The sequence below is a fragment of the Blennius ocellaris genome, assembly GCF_963422515.1.
Source record: "Blennius ocellaris genome assembly, chromosome: 5".
NCBI lineage: Eukaryota > Metazoa > Chordata > Actinopteri > Blenniiformes > Blenniidae > Blennius > Blennius ocellaris.
In genome coordinates, this window is record NC_137654.1 from 2,789,036 (window position 1) to 2,811,190 (window position 22,155).

The window sequence follows — 22,155 nt, forward strand, 5'->3', positions numbered from 1 at the left end:
GAGATAACTCCAGAGGTAACTCCAGAGGTAACTCCAGAGATAACTCCAGAGGTAACTCCAGAGATAACTCCAGAGATAACTCCAGAGGTAACTCCAGAGGTAACTCCAGATATAACTCCAGAGGTAACTCCAGAGGTAACTCCAGAGATAACTCCAGAGGTAACTCCAGAGGTAACTCCAGAGGTAACTCCAGAGGTAACTCCAGAGATAACTCCAGAGGTAACTCCAGAGGTAACTCCAGAGATAACTCCCGAGGTAACTCCAGAGGTAACTCCAGAGGTAACTCCAGAGGTAACTCCAGAGATAACTCCAGAGGTAACTACAGAGATAACTCCAGAGATAACTCCAGAGGTAACTCCAGAGATAACTCCAGAGGTAACTCCAGAGATAACTCCAGAGGTAACTCCAGAGGTAACTCCAGAGATAACTCCAGAGGTAACTCCAGAGATAACTCCAGAGATAACTCCAGAGGTAACTCCAGAGATAACTCCAGAGGTAACTCCAGAGGCAACTCCAGAGGTAACTCCAGAGGTAACTCCAGAGATAACTCCAGAGGTAACTCCAGAGATAACTCCAGAGATAACTCCAGAGATAACTCCAGAGGTAACTCCAGAGGTAACTCCAGAGATAACTCCAGAGGTAACTCCAGAGATAACGCCAGAGGCAACTCCAGAGGTAACTCCAGAGATAACTCCAGAGGTAACTCCAGAGGTAACTCCAGAGATAACTCCAGAGGTAACTCCAGAGATAACTCCAGAGATAACTCCAGAGATAACTCCAGAGGTAACTCCAGAGATAACGCCAGAGGTCACTCGGTCCCCCCTTGCTGACCTGTCTGGCCCCTGTCTGGTTCCTCTCTTGTCCAGGAAAGAAGTGGAGCCAGGTAGAACCGGTTTAGCTCCTGTTAAGAACCGGTTTGGGCAGTGGAAAGGCAAAGAACTGGTGTTACTCTGGACCTGGACCAGAACTAGAACCTGGTTCTTTCCAGTGGAAAAGCCCCCAGGTCCGTCCCAAATGTCCCTCCTGTCTCCTGATCTATCACTTCTCCTGAACCTGGAGGGTTTTATGTAGAGGCCATGATAACGACTGTCTGGATCCTCAAGGAGCAAAGTGAAGGAGGCTTGTTGCTTCCTTTAGAGCCTCCTTTAGCCTGTGTGTGCGTGCTGAGATCAGTGTTCAGTCAGAAGAGAAAGAGGAAGACCAGTGTTCATGGACCGTCTCCGTCCACTCAGAAACACCTGACTGAAGCTTGTTAGCAGCAGACGTGAGGAAGTGAGCTTCAGCAGTGAACTGGGTCTCCTGCAGTCGTACACCAGCCCAGGAAACACTGAGCAAAGTTGACAAAATAAATAAAAACAATACCATCACCAGTATCTCCCAATGCCTCAGACCAAAGGGAACTAAAGCCTGATGAGAGTTGAGGGCCGGCGCAGTGTGACTGAAGGCCTGTTCAGGACGTCTTGGGAACAAACTCACACTGGCCCAGGAATGCAGAGCAACACGGCCCACTTTTTATTTTTTTCAGAAAACAATATCTCAAATTCAGGAAAACAGACATTTTTTGAATAATTTATTTTTTCTCATAATTATGAGATAATTATCTCATAAATTCAGAAAAACAGAGCCACATTTTTTAGAATGATTTTTCTCATCGTTATGAGGTAATTTGTCATTAATTCATAAAAACAAAGTACATTTTTTCACGTCAATGCAATACGCTTCCATAAAATTGTTATATTTTAGACAGAAAACGTAACTAACTTAAATAAACCTTTTTCCAAACGAGACTGATATTTTGGTTTTAGCTATTTCCACATTTTTGATAATTTTATTAACTTTAAGTAATTAATCAAGTACTTTAGGAGTTGTTACTGAATAAATGACAGTTTACTTCCATTAATGACTTTTCATAAAAGTACATCCAGTGATTTATTACTTTCAGTAATCTATTACATACAGTAATCTAATGCTAATAACCAACCCTAAATCCCAACAACACTCACATAAACGTTGTGCTTTGGGTTTGGGTGCATTTTAAGGAGATCATCCAAAAACACAACTGAGTGGCAGCACACGCAAACATGAGGGGTTTTTGTGCAGAAATGTTTGCATTGGCCGGGAGGGGTGGGGGTGGGTGGGAGGGACGGGAGGGAGGGACGGGAGTGATGGGAGGGACCGGAGGGATGGGAGGGACCGGAGGGACGGGAGTGATGGGTGGGGCTGGGTGGGGCTGGGTGGGGGTGGGGCTGAGTGGGGCTGGGTGGAGATGGGTGGGGTGGGGGTGGGTGGGGCTGGGTGGGGATGGGGCTGGGTGGGGGTGGGGCGGGCTGGGTGGGGCTGGGGGTGGGTGGGGGTGTGAGCAGCAGCTCTCACAGGCTGGGTGGGGCTGGGTGGGGCTGGGTGGAGGTGGGTGGGGCTGGGTGGGGTGTGAGCAGCAGCTCTCACAGGCTGGGAGGGGCTGGGTGGGGGTGGGTGGGGATGGGTGGGGTGAGGCTGGGTGGAGGTGGGTGGGGCTGGGTGGTGTGTGAGCAGCAGCTCTCACAGGCTGGGTGGGGCTGGGTGGGGCTGGGTGGAGGTGGGTGGGGCTGGGTGGGGTGTGAGCAGCAGCTCTCACAGGCTGGGAGGGGCTGGGTGGGGGTGGGTGGGGATGGGTGGGGTGGGGCTGGGTGGAGGTGGGTGGGGCTGGGTGGTGTGTGAGCAGCAGCTCTCACAGGCTGGGTGGGGCTGGGTGGGGCTGGGTGGAGGTGGGTGGGGCTGGGTGGGGTGTGAGCAGCAGCTCTCACAGGTCAGGGTCGTGGCCCCTCAGCGTGTTGAACTCTTCGGGGGCGGAGTACTTGTCTGCACCAGCCGACTGGCGGAAGCTGGCGGAGATCTGGTCGAAGGTGCGGCCCCGGGTCTCCGGCACCTTGAAGTAGGTGAAGGTGAAGAAGCCCAGCAGGAGGATGGTGAAGATGATGAAGACGTATGGCCCACACAGTTGCTGAAGGACAAGGTTCAGGTTTTATTCACTCTTTAAGCAAAGCTGCTGAATTTAGAAAGTGTCTATATTTGAATAGAAGTTGAATCGTTGGTATCAGAAACAGCGTCTGGTGCTTTTATCCACATAATGTATGATGATGATGATGATGATGATGATGATTAGATTATTCAATTCCAGGATGTTGATAAGTTGGTTTCATTAACGTATATTTTACACATATGTTAAAGTAACAAACATACCTGAAGGCCTACACACACCCAGTGGGGAATTATTTCTTCTGATTTGATATTTTTCACTTGAGCAAAATACAATTTACTTTGACGTTGGAATATTTGTTTTCTTGTATATTTATTATCCCAGCATGATGAAACTGCTTCTTTGTAATAGCTGTAATTTTAATTAATAAGCTCCTTTAAGCTCAGTGTCCACATTCGCGAAGCGTCTCAGAGTCTCTCAGGCTCCTCCTCTCGCCGAAGAATTCCTAACAAGGAATCTTCACGTAAAAGTGTTTCAGAAGGTTTCAGACAGCAACTTTTATCTGAGCGAGGAGGAGTGGTCGACCCTGTTGCTCTGTGTGATGCAGTCTGCTGGGAGCTGATTGGTTGTTAGAGAGGAAGATGCTCTGTGTGATGCAGTCTGCTGGGAGCTGATTGGTTGTTAGAGAGGAAGATGCTCTGTGTGATGCAGTCTGCTGGGAGCTGATTGGTTGTTAGAGGGAGGAAGATGCTCTGTGTGATGCAGTCTGCTGGGAGCTGATTGGTTGTTAGAGAGGAAGATGCTCTGTATGATGCAGTCTGCTGAGAGCTGATTGGTTGTTAGAGGGAGGAAGATGCTCTGTATGATGCAGTCTGCTGAGAGCTGATTGGTTGTTAGAGAAAGACAGAAAAAAGTGCTTTGTGCTCCGAGTTATGAATGGAGAGTAAAATTAACCATCAAATATCTTGGGCTGTATTAAAAATGTGTAATCATGACAATTATTTTATGTCATGGAGGAAACTTAGAATAATTATTTATATTTGTTCACAGCTTAAAAATGATTGATCTTACCTCGTTCACGTGTCGGTTATTTTATTGATTTAATTATTCTTATCTTTTCTGTCCACGCCGGTAATTTTGACCACTTCATGTATTATAATGATCTTAATGGAGGACGAGACGCAGCGTCATCAATCCCGGTGATTCACCACTACCGTGGGGCCGTGAAACATCGTGACGGTGCAACACTCTGCTGACGGAGGCTTGATAGACCATCATCACCTCTACTGTAGCTCACCTGTAGACAGGTGTCACAGTGTTTTACTGCAGCTCACCTGTAGACAGGTGTCACAGTGTTTTACTGCAGCTCACCTGTAGACAGGTGTCACAGTGTTTTGCTGCAGTTCACCTGTAGACAGGTGTCACAGTGTTTTACTGTAGCTCACCTGTAGACAGGAGTCACAGTGTTCTACTGCAGCTCACCTGTAGACAGGTGTCACAGTGTTTTACTGCAGCTCACCTGTAGACAGGTGTCACAGTGTTTTGCTGCAGTTCACCTGTAGACAGGTGTCACAGTGTTTTACTGTAGCTCACCTGTAGACAGGTGTCACAGTGTTCTACTGCAGCTCACCTGTAGACAGGTGTCACAGTGTTTTACTGCAGCTCACCTGTAGACAGGTGTCACAGTGTTCTACTGCAGCTCACCTGTAGACAGGTGTCACAGTGTTTTACTGCAGCTCACCTGTAGACAGGTGTCACAGTGTTCTACTGCAGTTCACCTGTAGACAGGTGTCACAGTGTTTTGCTGCAGCTCACCTGTAGACAGGTGTCACAGTGTTCTACTGCAGTTCACCTGTAGACAGGTGTCACAGTGTTCTACTGCAGTTCACCTGTAGACAGGTGTCACAGTGTTTTGCTGCAGCTCACCTGTAGACAGGTGTCACAGTGTTCTACTGCAGCTCACCTGTAGACAGGTGTCACAGTGTTTTGCTGCAGTTCACCTGTAGACAGGTGTCACAGTGTTTTGCTGCAGCTCACCTGTAGACAGGTGTCACAGTGTTTTGCTGCAGCTCACCTGTAGACAGGTGTCACAGTGTTCTACTGCAGCTCACCTGTAGACAGGTGTCACAGTGTTTTACTGCAGCTCACCTGTAGACAGGTGTCACAGTGTTCTACTGCAGCTCACCTGTAGACAGGAGTCACAGTGTTTTACTGCAGTTCACCTGTAGACAGGTGTCACAGTGTTTTGCTGCAGTTCACCTGTAGACAGGTGTCACAGTGTTTTGCTGCAGCTCACCTGTAGACAGGTGTCACAGTGTTTTGCTGCAGTTCACCTGTAGACAGGTGTCACAGTGTTTTGCTGCAGCTCACCTGTAGACAGGTGTCACAGTGTTTTGCTGCAGCTCACCTGTAGACAGGTGTCACAGTGTTTTGCTGCAGCTCACCTGTAGACAGGTGTCACAGTGTTCTACTGCAGCTCACCTGTAGACAGGAGTCACAGTGTTTTACTGCAGTTCACCTGTAGACAGGTGTCACAGTGTTTTGCTGCAGTTCACCTGTAGACAGGTGTCACACTGTTTTGCTGCAGCTCACCTGTAGACAGGTGTCACAGTGTTTTGCTGCAGTTCACCTGTAGACAGGTGTCACAGTGTTTTGCTGCAGCTCACCTGTAGACAGGTGTCACAGTGTTTTGCTGCAGCTCACCTGTAGACAGGTGTCACAGTGTTCTACTGCAGCTCACCTGTAGACAGGTGTCACAGTGTTTTACTGCAGCTCACCTGTAGACAGGTGTCACAGTGTTCTACTGCAGCTCACCTGTAGACAGGAGTCACAGTGTTTTACTGCAGTTCACCTGTAGACAGGTGTCACAGTGTTTTGCTGCAGTTCACCTGTAGACAGGTGTCACAGTGTTTTGCTGCAGCTCACCTGTAGACAGGTGTCACAGTGTTTTGCTGCAGTTCACCTGTAGACAGGTGTCACAGTGTTTTGCTGCAGCTCACCTGTAGACAGGTGTCACAGTGTTTTGCTGCAGCTCACCTGTAGACAGGTGTCACAGTGTTCTACTGCAGCTCACCTGTAGACAGGTGTCACAGTGTTCTACTGCAGCTCACCTGTAGACAGGAGTCACAGTGTTTTACTGCAGTTCACCTGTAGACAGGTGTCACAGTGTTTTGCTGCAGTTCACCTGTAGACAGGTGTCACAGTGTTTTGCTGCAGCTCACCTGTAGACAGGTGTCACAGTGTTTTGCTGCAGTTTACCTGTAGACAGGTGTCACAGTGTTTTGCTGCAGCTCACCTGTAGACAGGTGTCACAGTGTTTTACTGCAGCTCACCTGTAGACAGGTGTCACAGTGTTTTACTGCAGCTCACCTGTAGACAGGTGTCACAGTGTTCTACTGCAGCTCACCTGTAGACAGGTGTCACAGTGTTCTACTGCAGTTCACCTGTAGACAGGTGTCACAGTGTTTTGCTGCAGCTCACCTGTAGACAGGTGTCACAGTGTTTTGCTGAAGTTCACCTGTAGACAGGTGTCACAGTGTTCTACTGCAGTTCACCTGTAGACAGGTGTCACAGTGTTTTACTGCAGTTCACCTGTAGACAGGTGTCTCAGTGTTTTACTGCAGCTCACCTGTAGACAGGTGTCACAGTGTTCTACTGCAGTTCACCTGTAGACAGGTGTCACAGTGTTTTACTGCAGCTCACCTGTAGACAGGTGTCACAGTGTTCTACTGCAGTTCACCTGTAGACAGGTGTCACAGTGTTCTACTGCAGTTCACCTGTAGACAGGTGTCACAGTGTTTTACTGCAGCTCACCTGTAGACAGGTGTCACAGTGTTTTGCTGCAGTTCACCTGTAGACAGGTGTCACAGTGTTCTACTGCAGTTCACCTGTAGACAGGTGTCACAGTGTTCTACTGCAGTTCACCTGTAGACAGGTGTCACAGTGTTCTACTGCAGTTCACCTGTAGACAGGTGTCACAGTGTTTTACTGCAGCTCACCTGTAGACAGGTGTCACAGTGTTTTGCTGCAGTTCACCTGTAGACAGGTGTCACAGTGTTTTACTGCAGTTCACCTGTAGACAGGAGTCACAGTGTTTTACTGCAGCTCACCTGTAGACAGGTGTCACAGTGTTTTACTGCAGTTCACCTGTAGACAGGTGTCACAGTGTTTTACTGCAGCTCACCTGTAGACAGGTGTCACAGTGTTTTACTGCAGCTCACCTGTAGACAGGTGTCACAGTGTTTTACTGCAGCTCACCTGTAGACAGGTGTCACAGTGTTCTACTGCAGTTCACCTGTAGACAGGAGTCACAGTGTTCTACTGCAGCTCACCTGTAGACAGGTGTCACAGTGTTTTACTGCAGTTCACCTGTAGACAGGTGTCACAGTGTTTTACTGCAGCTCACCTGTAGACAGGTGTCACAGTGTTTTACTGCAGCTCACCTGTAGACAGGTGTCACAGTGTTTTACTGCAGCTCACCTGTAGACAGGTGTCACAGTGTTCTACTGCAGTTCACCTGTAGACAGGTGTCACCGTGTTGTGATCACCTTCATCCCAGCGTTATTATGTTGCTTCACTGTGGGAGAAGGAAGATCCTCCATGATGAGGTCAACCACAAACCTTATTCCAGCACGATCAAGCCGGTCATTCAATCGTTGTCGTCAAACAAACGAAGAACGTCTTTCCTTTCTCTTTGTCTTTCCGTCATCTTGTCTGCTTAAGAAACTCTTAGGCTTCTTAAGAGTCCTCCTCACTACCTTAGAGCTCTCTTAGGGCTTAAGGTGAATTACTGATCTTAGTAAGGGAAAATTCTAAGAAAATGCTTAAAATTCATGGAATTCTAAGATTCTAAGATTTTTTTAAGAGTGATGTCAGTAGAGCTACTTTTAGCCTCAGGATGCTTTGTGAATACGGACACTGGCTTTTATACTTCGGTATCGGGGTTCCAGCAGTATCAGTATCATGTGTCAGTGACTTTTGTTGGCATCAGAATCAACGTCTGAAGACGCTTCTGTCTCTTAACTTCATCTGTCTTTGCTCTATAAAACTACAGGTGTTTAATGGAGCCCAAACAACAGAGATTTTAATATTCTGACAATAACTTTGTGAATATTGCTGATGGATTTATTCACAACTGTCTGTTTATAAATAAAAAAAATCATTAGTACTGATGATTACATCTTGTGACTCTGGCCTCAGTGTAATAATCCATTTTGGCTATTGAATGCATTCAAAATGTAGAGCATATAAATACAATAGGTATTTTTTTATTTATGTATCCATTGGTAAATGTAGTTCACTTAGATAACATTTTTCCACTGCTTGAGCCGTCCTCAAAGTGTTTCACACTGTTAGTCACATTCACACATGCAAGGTCTCAAAAATCATGTCCATCAATTCAAAGCAGTTCGAGGTTCAGTGTTCTGCTCAAGGACACTTCAATTCGTGGCAAGATGGGGACTCAAACCTGCAACCCTCCGATTGAGACACAGCCACCCAACCAACTGAACCACAGCTGCGCCAAAATGTATTTAGTAAATAGATTCGGAAAAGTTCAACTCTTTCTGCTTATTTTGAGCTCGGTGCTTTTATGTTGAATTGAATTATTGTGCACTGTAATATTCAGAGACTGAACTAGGAACGATAAAGGTTTCTAACAGGTTAATAATCCCTCCCACTGATGTTTTACAAAATTCACAAAATTCCCCAGATTGAGTTTTGTAACAAGGGTTAGATGTTTCCAAAGTAAAGCTGAATTCAACCTGCCTTACCTCGACATACTGGAAGCACATCCCCACTAAAAAGTTGGCCGACCAGTTGGAGAAACCAGCCACAGCGATGGCAGCCGGTCGCGGCCCCTGACTGAAGAGCTCAGCCACAATGAACCAGGGGATGGGACCGGGGCCGATTTCAAAAAAGGCCACAAAGCTGAAGATGGCCACAATGCTGACGTAGGACATCCAGCTGTGCTGGTCCTGAGGAGGGAGACACATCACCAAGCAGTACTTGACATCGCAGGGCTCAGATTGTTCATCTGAGCCAGTCTGATGTGATTTCACTGTATAAACTCACCAACAATGCCATGGCAACAGTTAAACAAATAGCTGAAACGGCCATTCCCATTAAACCGGTGAGGTGCAGAGGTCTGCGGCCAACACGCTCCACCACAAACAGCTGGACAACACAAGTGAGTCAAGAGTTACAGGTGTGAACCGCTAAATACTTGTTTGAGTGTGTGTGTGTGTGTGTGTGTGTGTGTGTGTGTGTGTGTGTGTGTGTGTGTGTGTGTGTGTGTGTGTGTGTGTGTGTGTGAGTGTGTGTGTGTGTGTGAGTGTGTGTGAGTGTGTGTGTGTGTGTGAGTGTGTGTGAGTGTGTGTGTGTGTGTGTGTGTGTGTGTGTGTGTGTGTGTGTGTGTGTGTGTGTGTGTGTGTGTGTGAGTGTGTGTGTGTGTGTGTCTGTGTGTTTGAGTGTGTGTCTGTGTGTGTGTGTGAGTGTGTGTGTCTGTGTGTTTGAGTGTGTGTCTGTGTGTGTGTGTGAGTGTGTGTGTGTGTGTGTGTGTGTGTGTGTGTGTGTGTGTGTGTGTGTGTGTGTGTGTGTGTGTGTGTGTGTGTGTGTCTGTGTGTGTGTGTGTGTCTGTGTGTGTGTGTGTGTGTGTGTGTGTGTGTGTGTGTGTGCACGTACAGAAACCACAGTGAAGGCAGTGTTGACCACTCCGGCTCCAATGGTGGCATAGACAGGCTGGGACACGCCTGCGCGCTCAAAGATCCGAGTGGAATAGTAGAACACCTGCAGAGGACAGGAAGGTCATGCCGGCTCCTCTGGAGGGTCTTAATCCTCCTCCACCTCCAGGAGGAGGAAGACCACGGGGCCCACCAGCACTCACAGCGTTGATTCCAGACAGCTGCTGGGACAGCTGCAGCATGATGGCGATGAAGATGGGCTGGCGGTAGGCGGGGGACCTGAACAAGTCGGGGATGGTCACCTTCTTCTCCCGCATCATCATCTGGCTCTCCTCCCTCATCTCCTCCATGTCCTCGCTCACATCGTCACTGCCCCGCAGCTTCACCAACACTGCACACCGCCAGGACACACACACACACACATAGACAGGAAGACCTCAGGCACACAGTGTTTTGGTTTATCTGTGTTATACAACAACAACAACAACAACAACAACAACAACAACAACAACAACAACAACAACAACAACTAGGAGAAGAAGAAGAAGAAGAAGAAGAAGAAGAAGAAGAAGAAGAAGAAGAAGAAGAAGAAGAAGAAGAAGAAGAAGAAGAAGAAGAAGAAGAAGAAGAAGAAGAAGAAGAAGAAGAAGAAGAAGAAGAAGAAGAAGACATTTTATTTGTCATGTAGTTTACATCAAAGAAAATCTCAAAATACTACAAGTGAGGAGTGTAAAAACAACAATAAGAAAGTAAAATCAGGTAAAAGCAGGGTTGAAAAAGGTTGGTAAAAATCCATAAGAAGAGAAAAAGAGATAGAGGCAAATAGACAAGTTGGGAGGCTGGAGGCGAGATGCTGCACAGCAGAAGCCTCCATCACAAGACTGAGTTGTGGGGTGGAGGAAGGTGGAGTTGTTGGAGTGAAGTGAGCATGTCCAGGTGTGAGGGGTCAGCAGTTCCTCCAGGAAGATCCTTCATGCACGTACAAGCAGTGATGCCTTATGTTACTGAGTTTGTGATGTTTCTCTCAAATGACCACTTTTTTCAGTAACTAGTAATCTAACGTGTTACCATTTCTAAATCAGTAATCAGATTAAAGTTACTTCTCCAAGTCACCGTGACTAACAACTGCAGCATCCTGCAAGATGATTTCTTGCCTGTAAAGCCTCTATTATTAAACAGAAGCAGAGTTTTCAATCAGTGCTTCACATGGTCACCTGACCCGCCCCCTTCTTCACTCTCAGCCAATCACAAGCCAACTTACTCCACAGTGTGTTCAGGTAACGCAAAAGAACGGGTACTAACAAACAATAAACCTTGTCATTGCAACAAGAACACAACTGCAGAGCTTTTACGCTATTTTTGTAATTTTCTTGAGTGAAAACATATATTGGAAGGAAGACCCTCCCTTTTGTCGTCATGTCATGTCACCATGCCATGTCGACATGTCATGTCATCATGTCATGTCATCATGTCATGTCATCATGTCATGTCGTCCTGTCATGTCGTCATGTCATGTCATCATGTCATGACATCATGTCATGTCATCATGTCATGTCACCATGTCATGTCGTCATGTCATGTCGTCATGTCATGTCGCCATGTCATGTCGTCATGTCAAGTCATCATGTCATGTCGCCATGTCGTCATGTCATGTCACCATGCCATGTCATCATGTCATGTCGTCAGGTTATGTCATGTCGTCACGTCATGTCACCATGCCATGTCGTCATGTCATGTCATCATGTCATGTCACCATGCCATGTTGTCATGTCATGTCATCATGTCATGTCGTCCTGTCATGTCGTCATGTCATGTCGTCATGTCATGTCACCATGTCATGTCGTCATGTCATGTCGTCATGTCATGTCACCATGCCATGTCGTCATGTCATGTCATGTCATCATGTCATGTCGTCATGTCATGTCGTCATGTCATGTCGTCCTGTCATGTCGTCCTGTCATGTCGTCATGTCATGTCATGTCGTCATGTCATGTCGTCATGTCATGTCGCCATGCCATGTCGTCATGTCATGTCGTCATGTCATGTCGTCATGTCGTCATGTCATGTCACCATGCCATGTCATCATGTCATGTCGTCATGTCATGTCATGTCATCACGTCATGTCGTCATGTCACCATGTCATGTCGTCATGTCATGTCGTCATGTCATGTCGTCATGTCATGTCGTCATGTCATGTCACCATGCCATGTCGTCATGTCATGTCGTCATGTCATGTCGTCATGTCATGTCACCATGCCATGTCGTCATGTCATGTCATCATGTCATGTCGTCATGTCATGTCATGTCGCCATGTCATGTAATGTCGTCATGTCATCATGTTATGTCATCATGTCATGTCATGTCATGTTGTCATGTCATCATGTCGTCATGTCATGTCATGTCATCATGTCATGTCGTCCTGTCATGTCGTCATGTCATGTCATCATGTCATGTCATGTCATCATGTCATGTCATGTCATGTCATGTCATGTCGTCATGTCATGTCACCATGCCATGTCATCATGTCATGTCGTCATGTCATGTCATCACGTCATGTCATGTCACCATGCCATGTCGTCATGTCATGTCATGTCATCATGTCATGTCTTGTCATGTCGTCATGTCATGTCATCATGTCATGTCATGTCATGTCATGTCATCATGCATGTCATCATGTCATGTCATGTCATGTCATGTCATGTCATGTCGTCATGTCATGTCATCATGTCTTGTCATGTCATGTCATCATGTCTTGTCATGTCATATCATCATGTCATGTCATGTCATGTCGTCATGTCTTGTCATGTCATATCATCATGTCTTGTCATGTCATGTGAGGTCAGTCAGGTCAGATCAGATTTTGCCTCATAATAACAAGGTGTCAAAGTCATTACTGTGTTTTCTGTTGACATCTTCTCCTCATGCATCCATGGATGTTCGTCAAGGAAATCTGGTTTATTCAAATAGTGCATAAACATGCATGAGGTGGATGGAATGGATGAAATTTCTCTCCCATGTCATCTTATTTCCCACTTTCTGTTCATATGTGCTCTTTGAATGTTTTTGATGCAATGTGATTGTGTCTGCTCATCCGCCTGTGGCCCCATGTGTGTCACCATTGCGAGCCTTGGTTTCCTCGTTGCAGTTGATGAGAAGGTACCGGGGGCTCTCAGGGCAGACGGGGAGCAGAACACACTGCAGGACGGCTGGTAACAAGGTGAAACCCAACAGGAGAGGCCACAGAGAGGCATTTCCCAGGATGGAGTCCATCCCAAAGATCTGCACAGCACAGAAAACACATTCTTACAGGCATGAATACCGCAGGAGCAGTAGTGGTCTAAAAAAGCAGCTGTGCTTCAAAATCAGCTTTTTTGGGATGGATCTATGAACACAGGAGGGAGGCTGAACGTTATTAACATAGCAGATTTAAAAAGTCCAACTGCAAACTGAAATTTTCAAAAAGTACAAATAAAACCGCTGACTCTCAAGCAAACCCTGCACATCTTTAAACTGCTGTTCACAAAAGTGTCACATCTCAGCGGTTTAAGAATACGTTTTATATTTACCCTACCTGAAAAAATACAGTCTGCAGAAGCATTGTGGAATCGAATCAGGATGTGACTGGAGCATATTAATATTTGTAGTGAATCAATACAGGATAAAATGGTCAAACCATTATGTAATATTTAGACATGAACAAAAAGTCACTGAGTAAGTGTTGTGATTAATGATGAACGGTTCAGCTCCATCTCACTGTTTGCTGGAAGCCTGTTGGGGTGAAGATGATTTAAAACGTGAGGTGAAGCTGATGAAGGCTGAGGATCTCACCTGTGCCATGAGGATACCAACAACCACACCCAGCTGATGTAGCGTGCCTAGCGCTCCGCGGAGAGAGGTCGGGGAGATCTCCTCCACATACATGGGCACAAAGCCAGTGGACAGCCCAGAGTACAGGCCGATGACGAAGCGTCCAATGATGAGCATCTCGAAGGAGCCGGCCAGCTTGGAGAAGCTCATGAACGCCGCGGCGATGAAGGCGAGGACGTTGGCCATGAGCATGGAATTCTTCCTTTTGTGAGAATGAAGCAGAAGCATTCGTTTTCTTTCTGTATGGAAAATGTTGGAGGAATCGTGCAGTTGGAGGAACCGTACCGGCCGAAGCGGTTCACAAAGAGGGCGACAGAGAAAGAGCCGAACATGCCCCCCACAGAGAAGATGGCCACGGACAGAGACCACAGAGCCGTCAGGGTGGGCTGGGAGATGGACTCTGAGAACCTGCTGCTCCACGTCTCGTTGTAAAAGCTCTCAATGGTCTGAAACATAAACCCACAACACAGACTCAACAGGAAGCAGGACTGAAGTAGCGGCAGCGTGGCCAAAAGCCTCTCAGGAAGAACAAACATACACTTACTATTGAATCCAACAACAGTTGTGTGTCAGCCTCAGTGGGATTCATCACACACTATCATTTGGTTTCCTTAATGTCCGGTCCCTGTCGGCAAGTCACTTTTGATCTATGATCTTAATACTGAGGACAAAACACCAACATGTTTTGAACAGAAAACAACCGTGCAGCAGCTCTGGTTGAATCAGCTCATCCACCCTCAGGAGCTCCTCCACCCTTCACTTTGATCAGTGAGGGCAGAGTGTTGAAGAAAGGAGGTGGAGGAGCTTCTTTGTATAATGATACGTATCAATGCAAACAGCTGTCGTATGGAAAGTTTGCCTCTTGTGCACGTCAGGTGAACAATATTAGGAACCTTCTCCAGACCACCCAAACAAACTTCTTTCATGACTTTAGCAAACTGCTGTCTGTGTTTATTAGGACTCTGTTGTTTTAATGGGGGATTTTAATATTCCTTGGGATAATCCAGAAGACAACAGTGCTACGGAACTTAACATCCTCGAAAATGTGGGACTTTTCCAGCAAAGTTGATGGAAAAGATGGATTGATATGGATTGATGAGGAGTTGCTTTATTTATTGTTTATTTGAAAACTATTTACAGAACAGCCTCAGAATTGAGATTCAATGTTTTCTATATAAAAAACTATATACTATATACAGTATATAAAGCTTAATTTGTAATATTTATAATATGTGTATGTTTATGAACAGCCACATACAATAAACATATTAATATAGGCTACTCTGTGTGTTCAGCTATATGTGTCTATGTGGTCTGTCAGAGTGTTTATATTGTAATGATGTGTGAACCTGGTGATTCTAGTAAACATCCAGTGGAGACAAACAGGAAACAACATGTCACCTTGTTCACTGTGTTCTTCTCAACAGCACCACGTTCAGTAGGAGCAAGGTTTCCAACTGACTTTACACCTCCAGCCACACTGAGAGCAAGAGGACGGTAATACAAATAGAATGCACCGTAGTGAAGGCAGCTGACGACGAGACACGAGTCGTTTTCAGCTCTGTCTTGTCTACTACACCGTTACGTTAGGAAACAAGTTCACCTCGGAACTTTAATATCATACAAACTGAAATAGAGGAGAGCTGAAGAAAACAACTTGAGCGAGAGTCAAGCACAGAGTTCAGTCACTGTGTGTGTGTGTGTGTGTGTGCGTGTGTGTGGGTGTGTGTGTGTGTGTGCGTGTGCGTGCGCGTGCAAGTGTGCGTGTGTGTGTGTCCGAGCTGCTGCAGTGTGTGTGGAGGGGCGGGCTCTGTGTGTGACTGGCCAATCACAGAGCCTGAAGACAGTCAGGTAACAAATGAGGACTTTCCTTCAACACGAACTGGATATTGAGGAGTTTTACTCATATTAAGCCACTCAAAAATGATCCGGCTCATCTGTAATGGACACATCTGATGACACAGTGTTTTCTTTTAAATCACGACCTAAATCATTATCATTCATACAGGTGTTCAAATAAACAATGGACTTTGCTGATTTTATAACCTTTATCTTAATAAAGCTTTTACCTCGTTTAGTCTCCTTGTCATGCTGTTTTTAATCCCTTCATCAACCTTCATTTGAACAATGGTTGAGCTATAAATTGCTCCTTGAAATGAATGATGGATTCAGTTTTGAAGTGATGCATTGAAGCACTTCCTCCACTCATGTAGTGATCAGTCGTTTCTATGTTGGAAGCAGAGTTCTTCCACTCATGTAGACATTTATTATGTCTATGTTGGAGACAGAATCAGTCCGTTGGGTGATTTGGAATGCCAAATACTAATGTCGGAAAAGGAAAGTTGATCTGTTTTTTTGTTATTGAACTTTTTATTTGGAAAAAAAGGCAACCTTTATGTTGTTGACAATTTTGTGCTTGTGTCACCAGTCTTCAAGACTCAACCTGAATGAAATAGAATTAAAAAGACAAATTAATTACTTGAATAAATGAATAACTAAAGGTATTCTAAAGTCTATAACGAAGAAAAATGAATTATATGCACAGTATGCAACAATCATAACACTCAAAACAAATGATTATATAACAAATATAATAATATGCTAGCAAAACTAAAAACGCAAGCAAACGGTATTACTTCACTGGTAAGTTCAATAATACTTCTGGAGATCAAAAGAAATCCTGAAAGGTACTAAATGAGATACTCGACCGCAACAACAAAACATCAGTCATCCCTGACAGTCAAGTGCAAAATCAACCAAATGATAATAATTGATCTAATGTTTTCAATCATTACTTTCTCTGTTGGTAAGAAACATTGATCCACCAGGGGGCACCAATTACAAACACTATCTACATTGAAATGACCCAAATTCATGATTTCTCAAGCTCACCTGTAAAGTAGAAGTGACTAACATCATACACAACCTAAAAATCATCCTACACAGCTGGTGCTGATAATATCTGAAGCAGAATCATTGAAGCCATAGCAAATCGCTGAGCCCTCTGCCTACATTCTTAATCTTTCCTTGTACAAAGCCATTGATCCTCAAATGGCAAACATTGCCAAGATAATACCCATATGCAAGTCTGGGGATATAAACAATACTCAAAACTACAGTACAATATCTATACTGCCAACTCTTCGGAAAGTACTTGAAAGCGTTGTGTACTCCAGTCTTCGTAAAGAAAATAAATGATGCATTTGAAAAGGGAGAATTTGGTATTGGTGTCTTTCTTGACCTGTCGAAGGCATTCGACACCGTCGATCATGAGATTTTACTTGGTAAACTAATGGTTCAGAAGTTATACCTGTGAAAGAGAACAACATGTGAATGTGGAAGGACAAAAACCATAGAAACTGGCATCGTGCAAAGGTCCATAAATGGACCACTCTTATTCATCATTTATAGAAATGACTGTTTTTGGTTCTAGCGAATTTCACAAAATACTGTTCGCAGACAATACAAATATCTTTATATCAGACAGAAATATAGACAAATTGCAAAAATGTCTAAATGATCACTTAGAAAATATAAATGTATCGTAATGTATCTGGAAACTGTGATATTGTGAAGAATAAATAGAAAAATGAATGAATGAATGAATTAATAAACTATATATATTTCACATCTTTTATATTCATCATCATCAAGTTAGTTTTTGCTGTATACAGCAATAATACAAATACTACAAGCAATATTCTTCTTGCTTGCAACGAAGGCGGACGCTTCTTTTCTCCCTCGCCTGCTGCTCCTGTCTTGTCTTGTATTGTCAGAATCTAGGAGGAGCCTCTTTTCACCTCTATCGAAAGCAAAATGATGGAATTCTCTTAGTGGATTGGTGCATTTCTCTCAATGCAATTGACCACATTGGGCTGAGGCTGACAGTGACGAGGGGCTGCAGAGCTTTTAACACGAGACTCCTGTGATAAATGAAGTCAAAAGTACGCAAGATGTGACTTTTGAACATCTACACGGGATGGAATCCAACTTGTAGAAGTTGACAGCTCAGCTGGAAGGATGGTAACTCGGCTGGAAGCTCAGGGTCGCCACATTCGGACACATTGGATTGACTGCAGAGGACCGAGGACTTTGTGCTTGGTCTGATCAAAACAACTACTCTCACAATGGACTCCCCAGACAGCCTTGGCTGCTTTGTTTATCAACGTTCTCCTCGTTGCTTGGGTAGAAGGACACTCCGTCCCTCCTCCTAGCTTCTCACCCTGCTCCACCTGGAACCTTGTTTTCTGAATCAGAACTATTCAAGGCTGCCTGGCGTCATCAGATGCAGGACTGGTCTGTACAGAGGTGAACGTCTCAGCCTCATCTCACCGTCCTCCTTGGCTCCCCCTCTCCCCCGTCCTTCCTTGTTTTGGATGTCTTCCTGGTTGTTCTTGTAGGGCAAGAAAACAACCATACCGCTCTTACCACGCTTTTCTTACGGACCCGGGTTAAAGGAGGCAGTGGATCCAAGCTGCCAGAAGGCATAAGGGTCTAAAAATCTGCATAAGGCCAGGGAGCACTTTTGTATGCTGCCAGCACTTCATCCAGGAGGATTCCGTCAGTGGATCCACTATCAGTTGCCTTAAAAGTGGAGCTGTTCCATCTCTCTTTCCCTGGATTGACTTTATTGCACCATCGGCCTCGGAAAGGCTCAGAAACGGCAGCATGTCCTCCCACAGCAAGCAGCCAGAGAAACGGCAGCATGTCCTCCCGCAGCAAGCAGCCAGAGAAACGGCAGCATGTCCTCCCACAGCAAGCAGCCAGAGAAACGGCAGCATGTCCTCCCGCAGCAAGCAGCCAGAGAAACGGCAGCATGTCCTCCCGCAGCAAGCAGCCAGGCTGAAGCTGCTACTGTGGAACATCCACCCACAGGTAGATATCGAAGCTGGTAAGTTGTATAAATGTGTCATATAAGATCAAATATAACTATTACTACAATTGCAGGATGTGTTGCAGCACCACTGTATAGTTGTATAGCACCATCTAGTGGAGAGTTTAAATCAATGACGTGGACATATATACTTGCACCTGGACTCACACACTGTGTTGATTCACAAGGAAGTAATGTCACAGTTGTTCAATAATTAAAACAATCTTGCGAACCAGTGAAAATGAAAATCAACAAGCCTGTTTTAATTTAATTTTACAATTGAAAAATAAAGTAATATTACATACAAATTAATATGGTGTCTCTGTGACTTAATAATTTTTTAGTTAGACCTTATTAATATACTAATATATTTTATTGTATGATATAACTACATTTTTTTGTTCCACAGGCGCACTAGAACAAGTGCTTGAGTATATCAAGGAGTTGGAAGCCAGGCTGCAGAAAGTGGATTTGTCTCCCAGGCTGGTGTTTCTGATGAGCAGATCTGGTTCGACACCAAATTCCCATCTGAGAGCGTGTTCCGGATCCTCTGGGAGTCCATTGCGCCATCTGCATCCCGCCTCATATGGCGGCCATCCGGTATTTGCGTGGCTGTGATGTCACCTAATGTCGTAATCAGCAAGTTTTACTACTTAACAAGGTTACTTGGTAAACTAGTTTAATTCATCACTTAGTTGTTCAGGGCTACAAAGAGCTGCGCTGATTGATGAGCTGAGCGGAACGTTGTGCCACAGCCCCGCCATGTCCTCGACAGCTTCGACTGGCTGCAGGTTGCTGGGTTCCGTGAAGACCCTGAGGCCCACTGAACCCTGCCCGACAGCTCATGTCCTCCTTTTTATCTAACTGTGAGCGCCAGAGAGACGTTTGTTGGCGTATGAGCCGAGCTCAGTGTTTTCTCATTGAAAATTACCCAGAAAATCAAATGCTGCAGTTAATTTGTGCTTCATTCACGTTATTAATTAATATTTTGCCACAGTTACTTCATATTTGAAGAAGTCCCACAAGAGCTAATTGGAGCTGCAGCAGCAGAAATACTGTTTCCTAAACTAGGGTTCAGGACCCTTGAGAGGGACACCAGATGTCACAATGAGGGTCCCAGGATTTTCCTCTGAGGTCATCAAATAAGTAAAGACCAAAAAAAATTGGAAAGATAAAAAGGGAAAAATGGAAATATATTCTACAGCTGAATCAAAATAATATTTAATTTGAAAAAACTTTTCAGGCAATTTGTTTTTTAAATATTGGATACAGTGTTTTTATTTCTCAAAATTAAAGATCAAACCGAGAACATTCAGTTTCAAAAAAATGTTCTCCCAGGAAACACAAACTTTCTGGGATTTACTGGACTTTGGGTAATTTGCCTCAAGGCTCACGTTCATCACTTTTGTCAATGAACTTGGCAATCTTGTGTAAAACTAAAAATATGAACAAACACGGTTGTGACAGGATCTTGTATCCTCTTCTCCAAGATGTTCAAACAATGCAAGATGGAGTTTTCATTCCACTGCTTGGCAGATGTAGCAAAGGGAACGATTCAGGTTGTTGATAACTTGGGTGTTCACGAGATAGCTGGTTTTATTGAGAGCTGTTCTGGTGGTCAAAGCTCTCTTGGTATATCTGACGATTTTGCTCAGGAACAAAAGCAGATGTCCAGACAAAAGAGGTGAGGTCAGGGTTGTTCAGTCTCAGGACAAAAGAACTTCATGATTCTCATGTGCAGTCAGCTCAGACCAATGGCACAAGCTGCTTTGGGGTGAAACGTCATTGTGCCATCAGTAAGACGCTTGTCCACTTCAATTTCCTTGCAGGACTTCCTCCAGATGTCATGCATGATGTTTTTGAAAGCATAGTGCTAGTAGAGCTTGCAGCATTGTTTGTTACTGCTGATATCCAACAAATCCATCATCCCTACAAGTGGGGACAAACAATCCAATCCACTTTATTTATAGAGCACATTTAAACAACAAAGCGTTTCCAAAGTGCTGCACATGAGACTGCACATACAAACAATAAAACTAAAACAATGTAAATTAGTTCCAACTCTAAATAAGTATAAAACCATAAATACAAATAAAAACAGATTAAAAACTACAAACACATTAAAAAACTACAAATAAGAATAAAATAATTTAAAAGAATAAATAGAAATATAAAAACGCTTAAACGCTGGTACGTTTGAATGAGGTCTGTAATGTAGTGAGGGGCCAGTCCATTCAAAGCTTTAAAAACAAACAACAAAATTTTAAAATCAATTGTAAAATGAACAGGGAGCCAGTGCAAAGATGCAAGGATAAGGGTGATGTGTTCTCGTTTTTTGGTCCCTGTTAAAAGTCGTGCCGCAGCGTTCTGGACTAACGTCAAGCGGGAAAGTGCTTTGTGGCTAACGCCCGAATAAAGTGCTTTGTGGCTAACGCCAGAATAAAGTGCTTTGTGGCTAACGCCAGAATAAAGTGCTTTGTGGCTAACGCCAGAATAAAGTGCTTTGTGGCTAACGCCAGAATAAAGTGCTTTGTGGCTAACGCCAGAATAAAGTGCTTTGTGGCTAACGCCCGAATAAAGTGCTTTGTGGCTAACGCCCGAATAAAGTGCTTTGTGGCTAACGCCAGAATAAAGTGCTTTGTGGCTAACGCCAGAATAAAGTGCTTTGTGGCTAACACCAGAATAAAGATCTTTGTGGCTAACGCCAGAATAAAGTGCTTTGTGGCTAACGCCAGAATAAAGTGCTTTGTGGCTAACGCCCGAATAAAGTGCTTTGTGGCTAACGCCAGAATAAAGTGCTTTGTGGCTAACGCCAGAATAAAGTGCTTTGTGGCTAACGCCAGAATAAAGTGCTTTGTGGCTAACGCCAGAATAAAGTGCTTTGTGGCTAACGCCAGAATAAAGTGCTTTGTGGCTAACGCCCGAATAAAGTGCGTTGTGGCTAACGCCAGAATAAAGTGCTTTGTGGCTAACGCCAGAATAAAGTGCTTTGTGGCTAACGCCAGAATAAAGTGCTTTGTGGCTAACGCCCGAATAAAGTGCTTTGTGGCTAACGCCCGAATAAAGTGCTTTGTGGCTAACGCCAGAATAAAGTGCTTTGTGGCTAACGCCAGAATAAAGTGCTTTGTGGCTAACGCCCGAATAAAGTGCTTTGTGGTTAACGCCAGAATAAAGTGCTTTGCAGTAGTCCAGACGAGAAGAAATAAAAGCGTGCACGACTTGCTCAAAAAGATTAAAATATAAAAACGGCTTAACTTTGGATAAAAGTCGAAGATGATAAAAGCCCGATTTTAAAACGCCGTGGATCTGTTTATCAAATCTAAAATCTCTGTCTATGGTGACGCCAAGGCTGGTGACTTTGGGATGCAAATAATTTCCGAGTGATCCCAAGTCCGCGAGGGCTGATCCAAATACCATCAATTCAGTTTTTCCCTCATTCAGTTTTAAAAAACTCTGGGCTAACCAAGCCTTAATGTCACCTAGACAGTGGAGCAGGGGTGTCAGGGGGCTGTGCTCATTCTTGGCAATGGGCATGTAAATTTGGCAGTCATCTGCATAAAAATGGTAGGACATGCCATGCTTCTTAAAAATCTCTCCAAGTGGGAGGAGATACAAGGCAAAAAGAATGGGTCCCAGGATAGATCCCTGGGGGACTCCACAGTGAAGCGGGGCAGAAGAAGAGGTGGAGTCCCCCAGCCTGACGGAGAAGGTCCTCCCCGACAGGTAGGACTTAAACCACTCCAACGCGGTCCCCCTGACACCCACGCAATCTCTTAGGC

At 44.8% G+C, this 22,155-nt stretch overlaps 1 protein-coding gene across 1 annotated transcript in view; it reads right to left on the reverse strand.

The window, feature by feature from the left end:
- Window positions 1-2,779: 2,779 nt before the first annotated feature.
- LOC308129867 (solute carrier family 2, facilitated glucose transporter member 1-like) overlaps window positions 2,780-22,155 on the reverse strand; it is a gene marked incomplete at its 3' end in the record, with an annotated part of 38,337 nt that continues 18,961 nt past the window's right edge. Inside the window, exons 2-9 of the mRNA XM_080495976.1 lie at window positions 13,789-13,949; window positions 13,465-13,705; window positions 12,753-12,915; window positions 9,840-10,027; window positions 9,638-9,742; window positions 9,029-9,130; window positions 8,728-8,931; window positions 2,780-2,980 (exon numbers count right to left, since the gene is read on the reverse strand). Of these exons, the coding sequence (XP_080352102.1) occupies window positions 2,780-2,980; window positions 8,728-8,931; window positions 9,029-9,130; window positions 9,638-9,742; window positions 9,840-10,027; window positions 12,753-12,915; window positions 13,465-13,705; window positions 13,789-13,949 (1,365 nt within the window). The remainder of the gene's footprint in view (window positions 2,981-8,727; window positions 8,932-9,028; window positions 9,131-9,637; window positions 9,743-9,839; window positions 10,028-12,752; window positions 12,916-13,464; window positions 13,706-13,788; window positions 13,950-22,155) is intronic.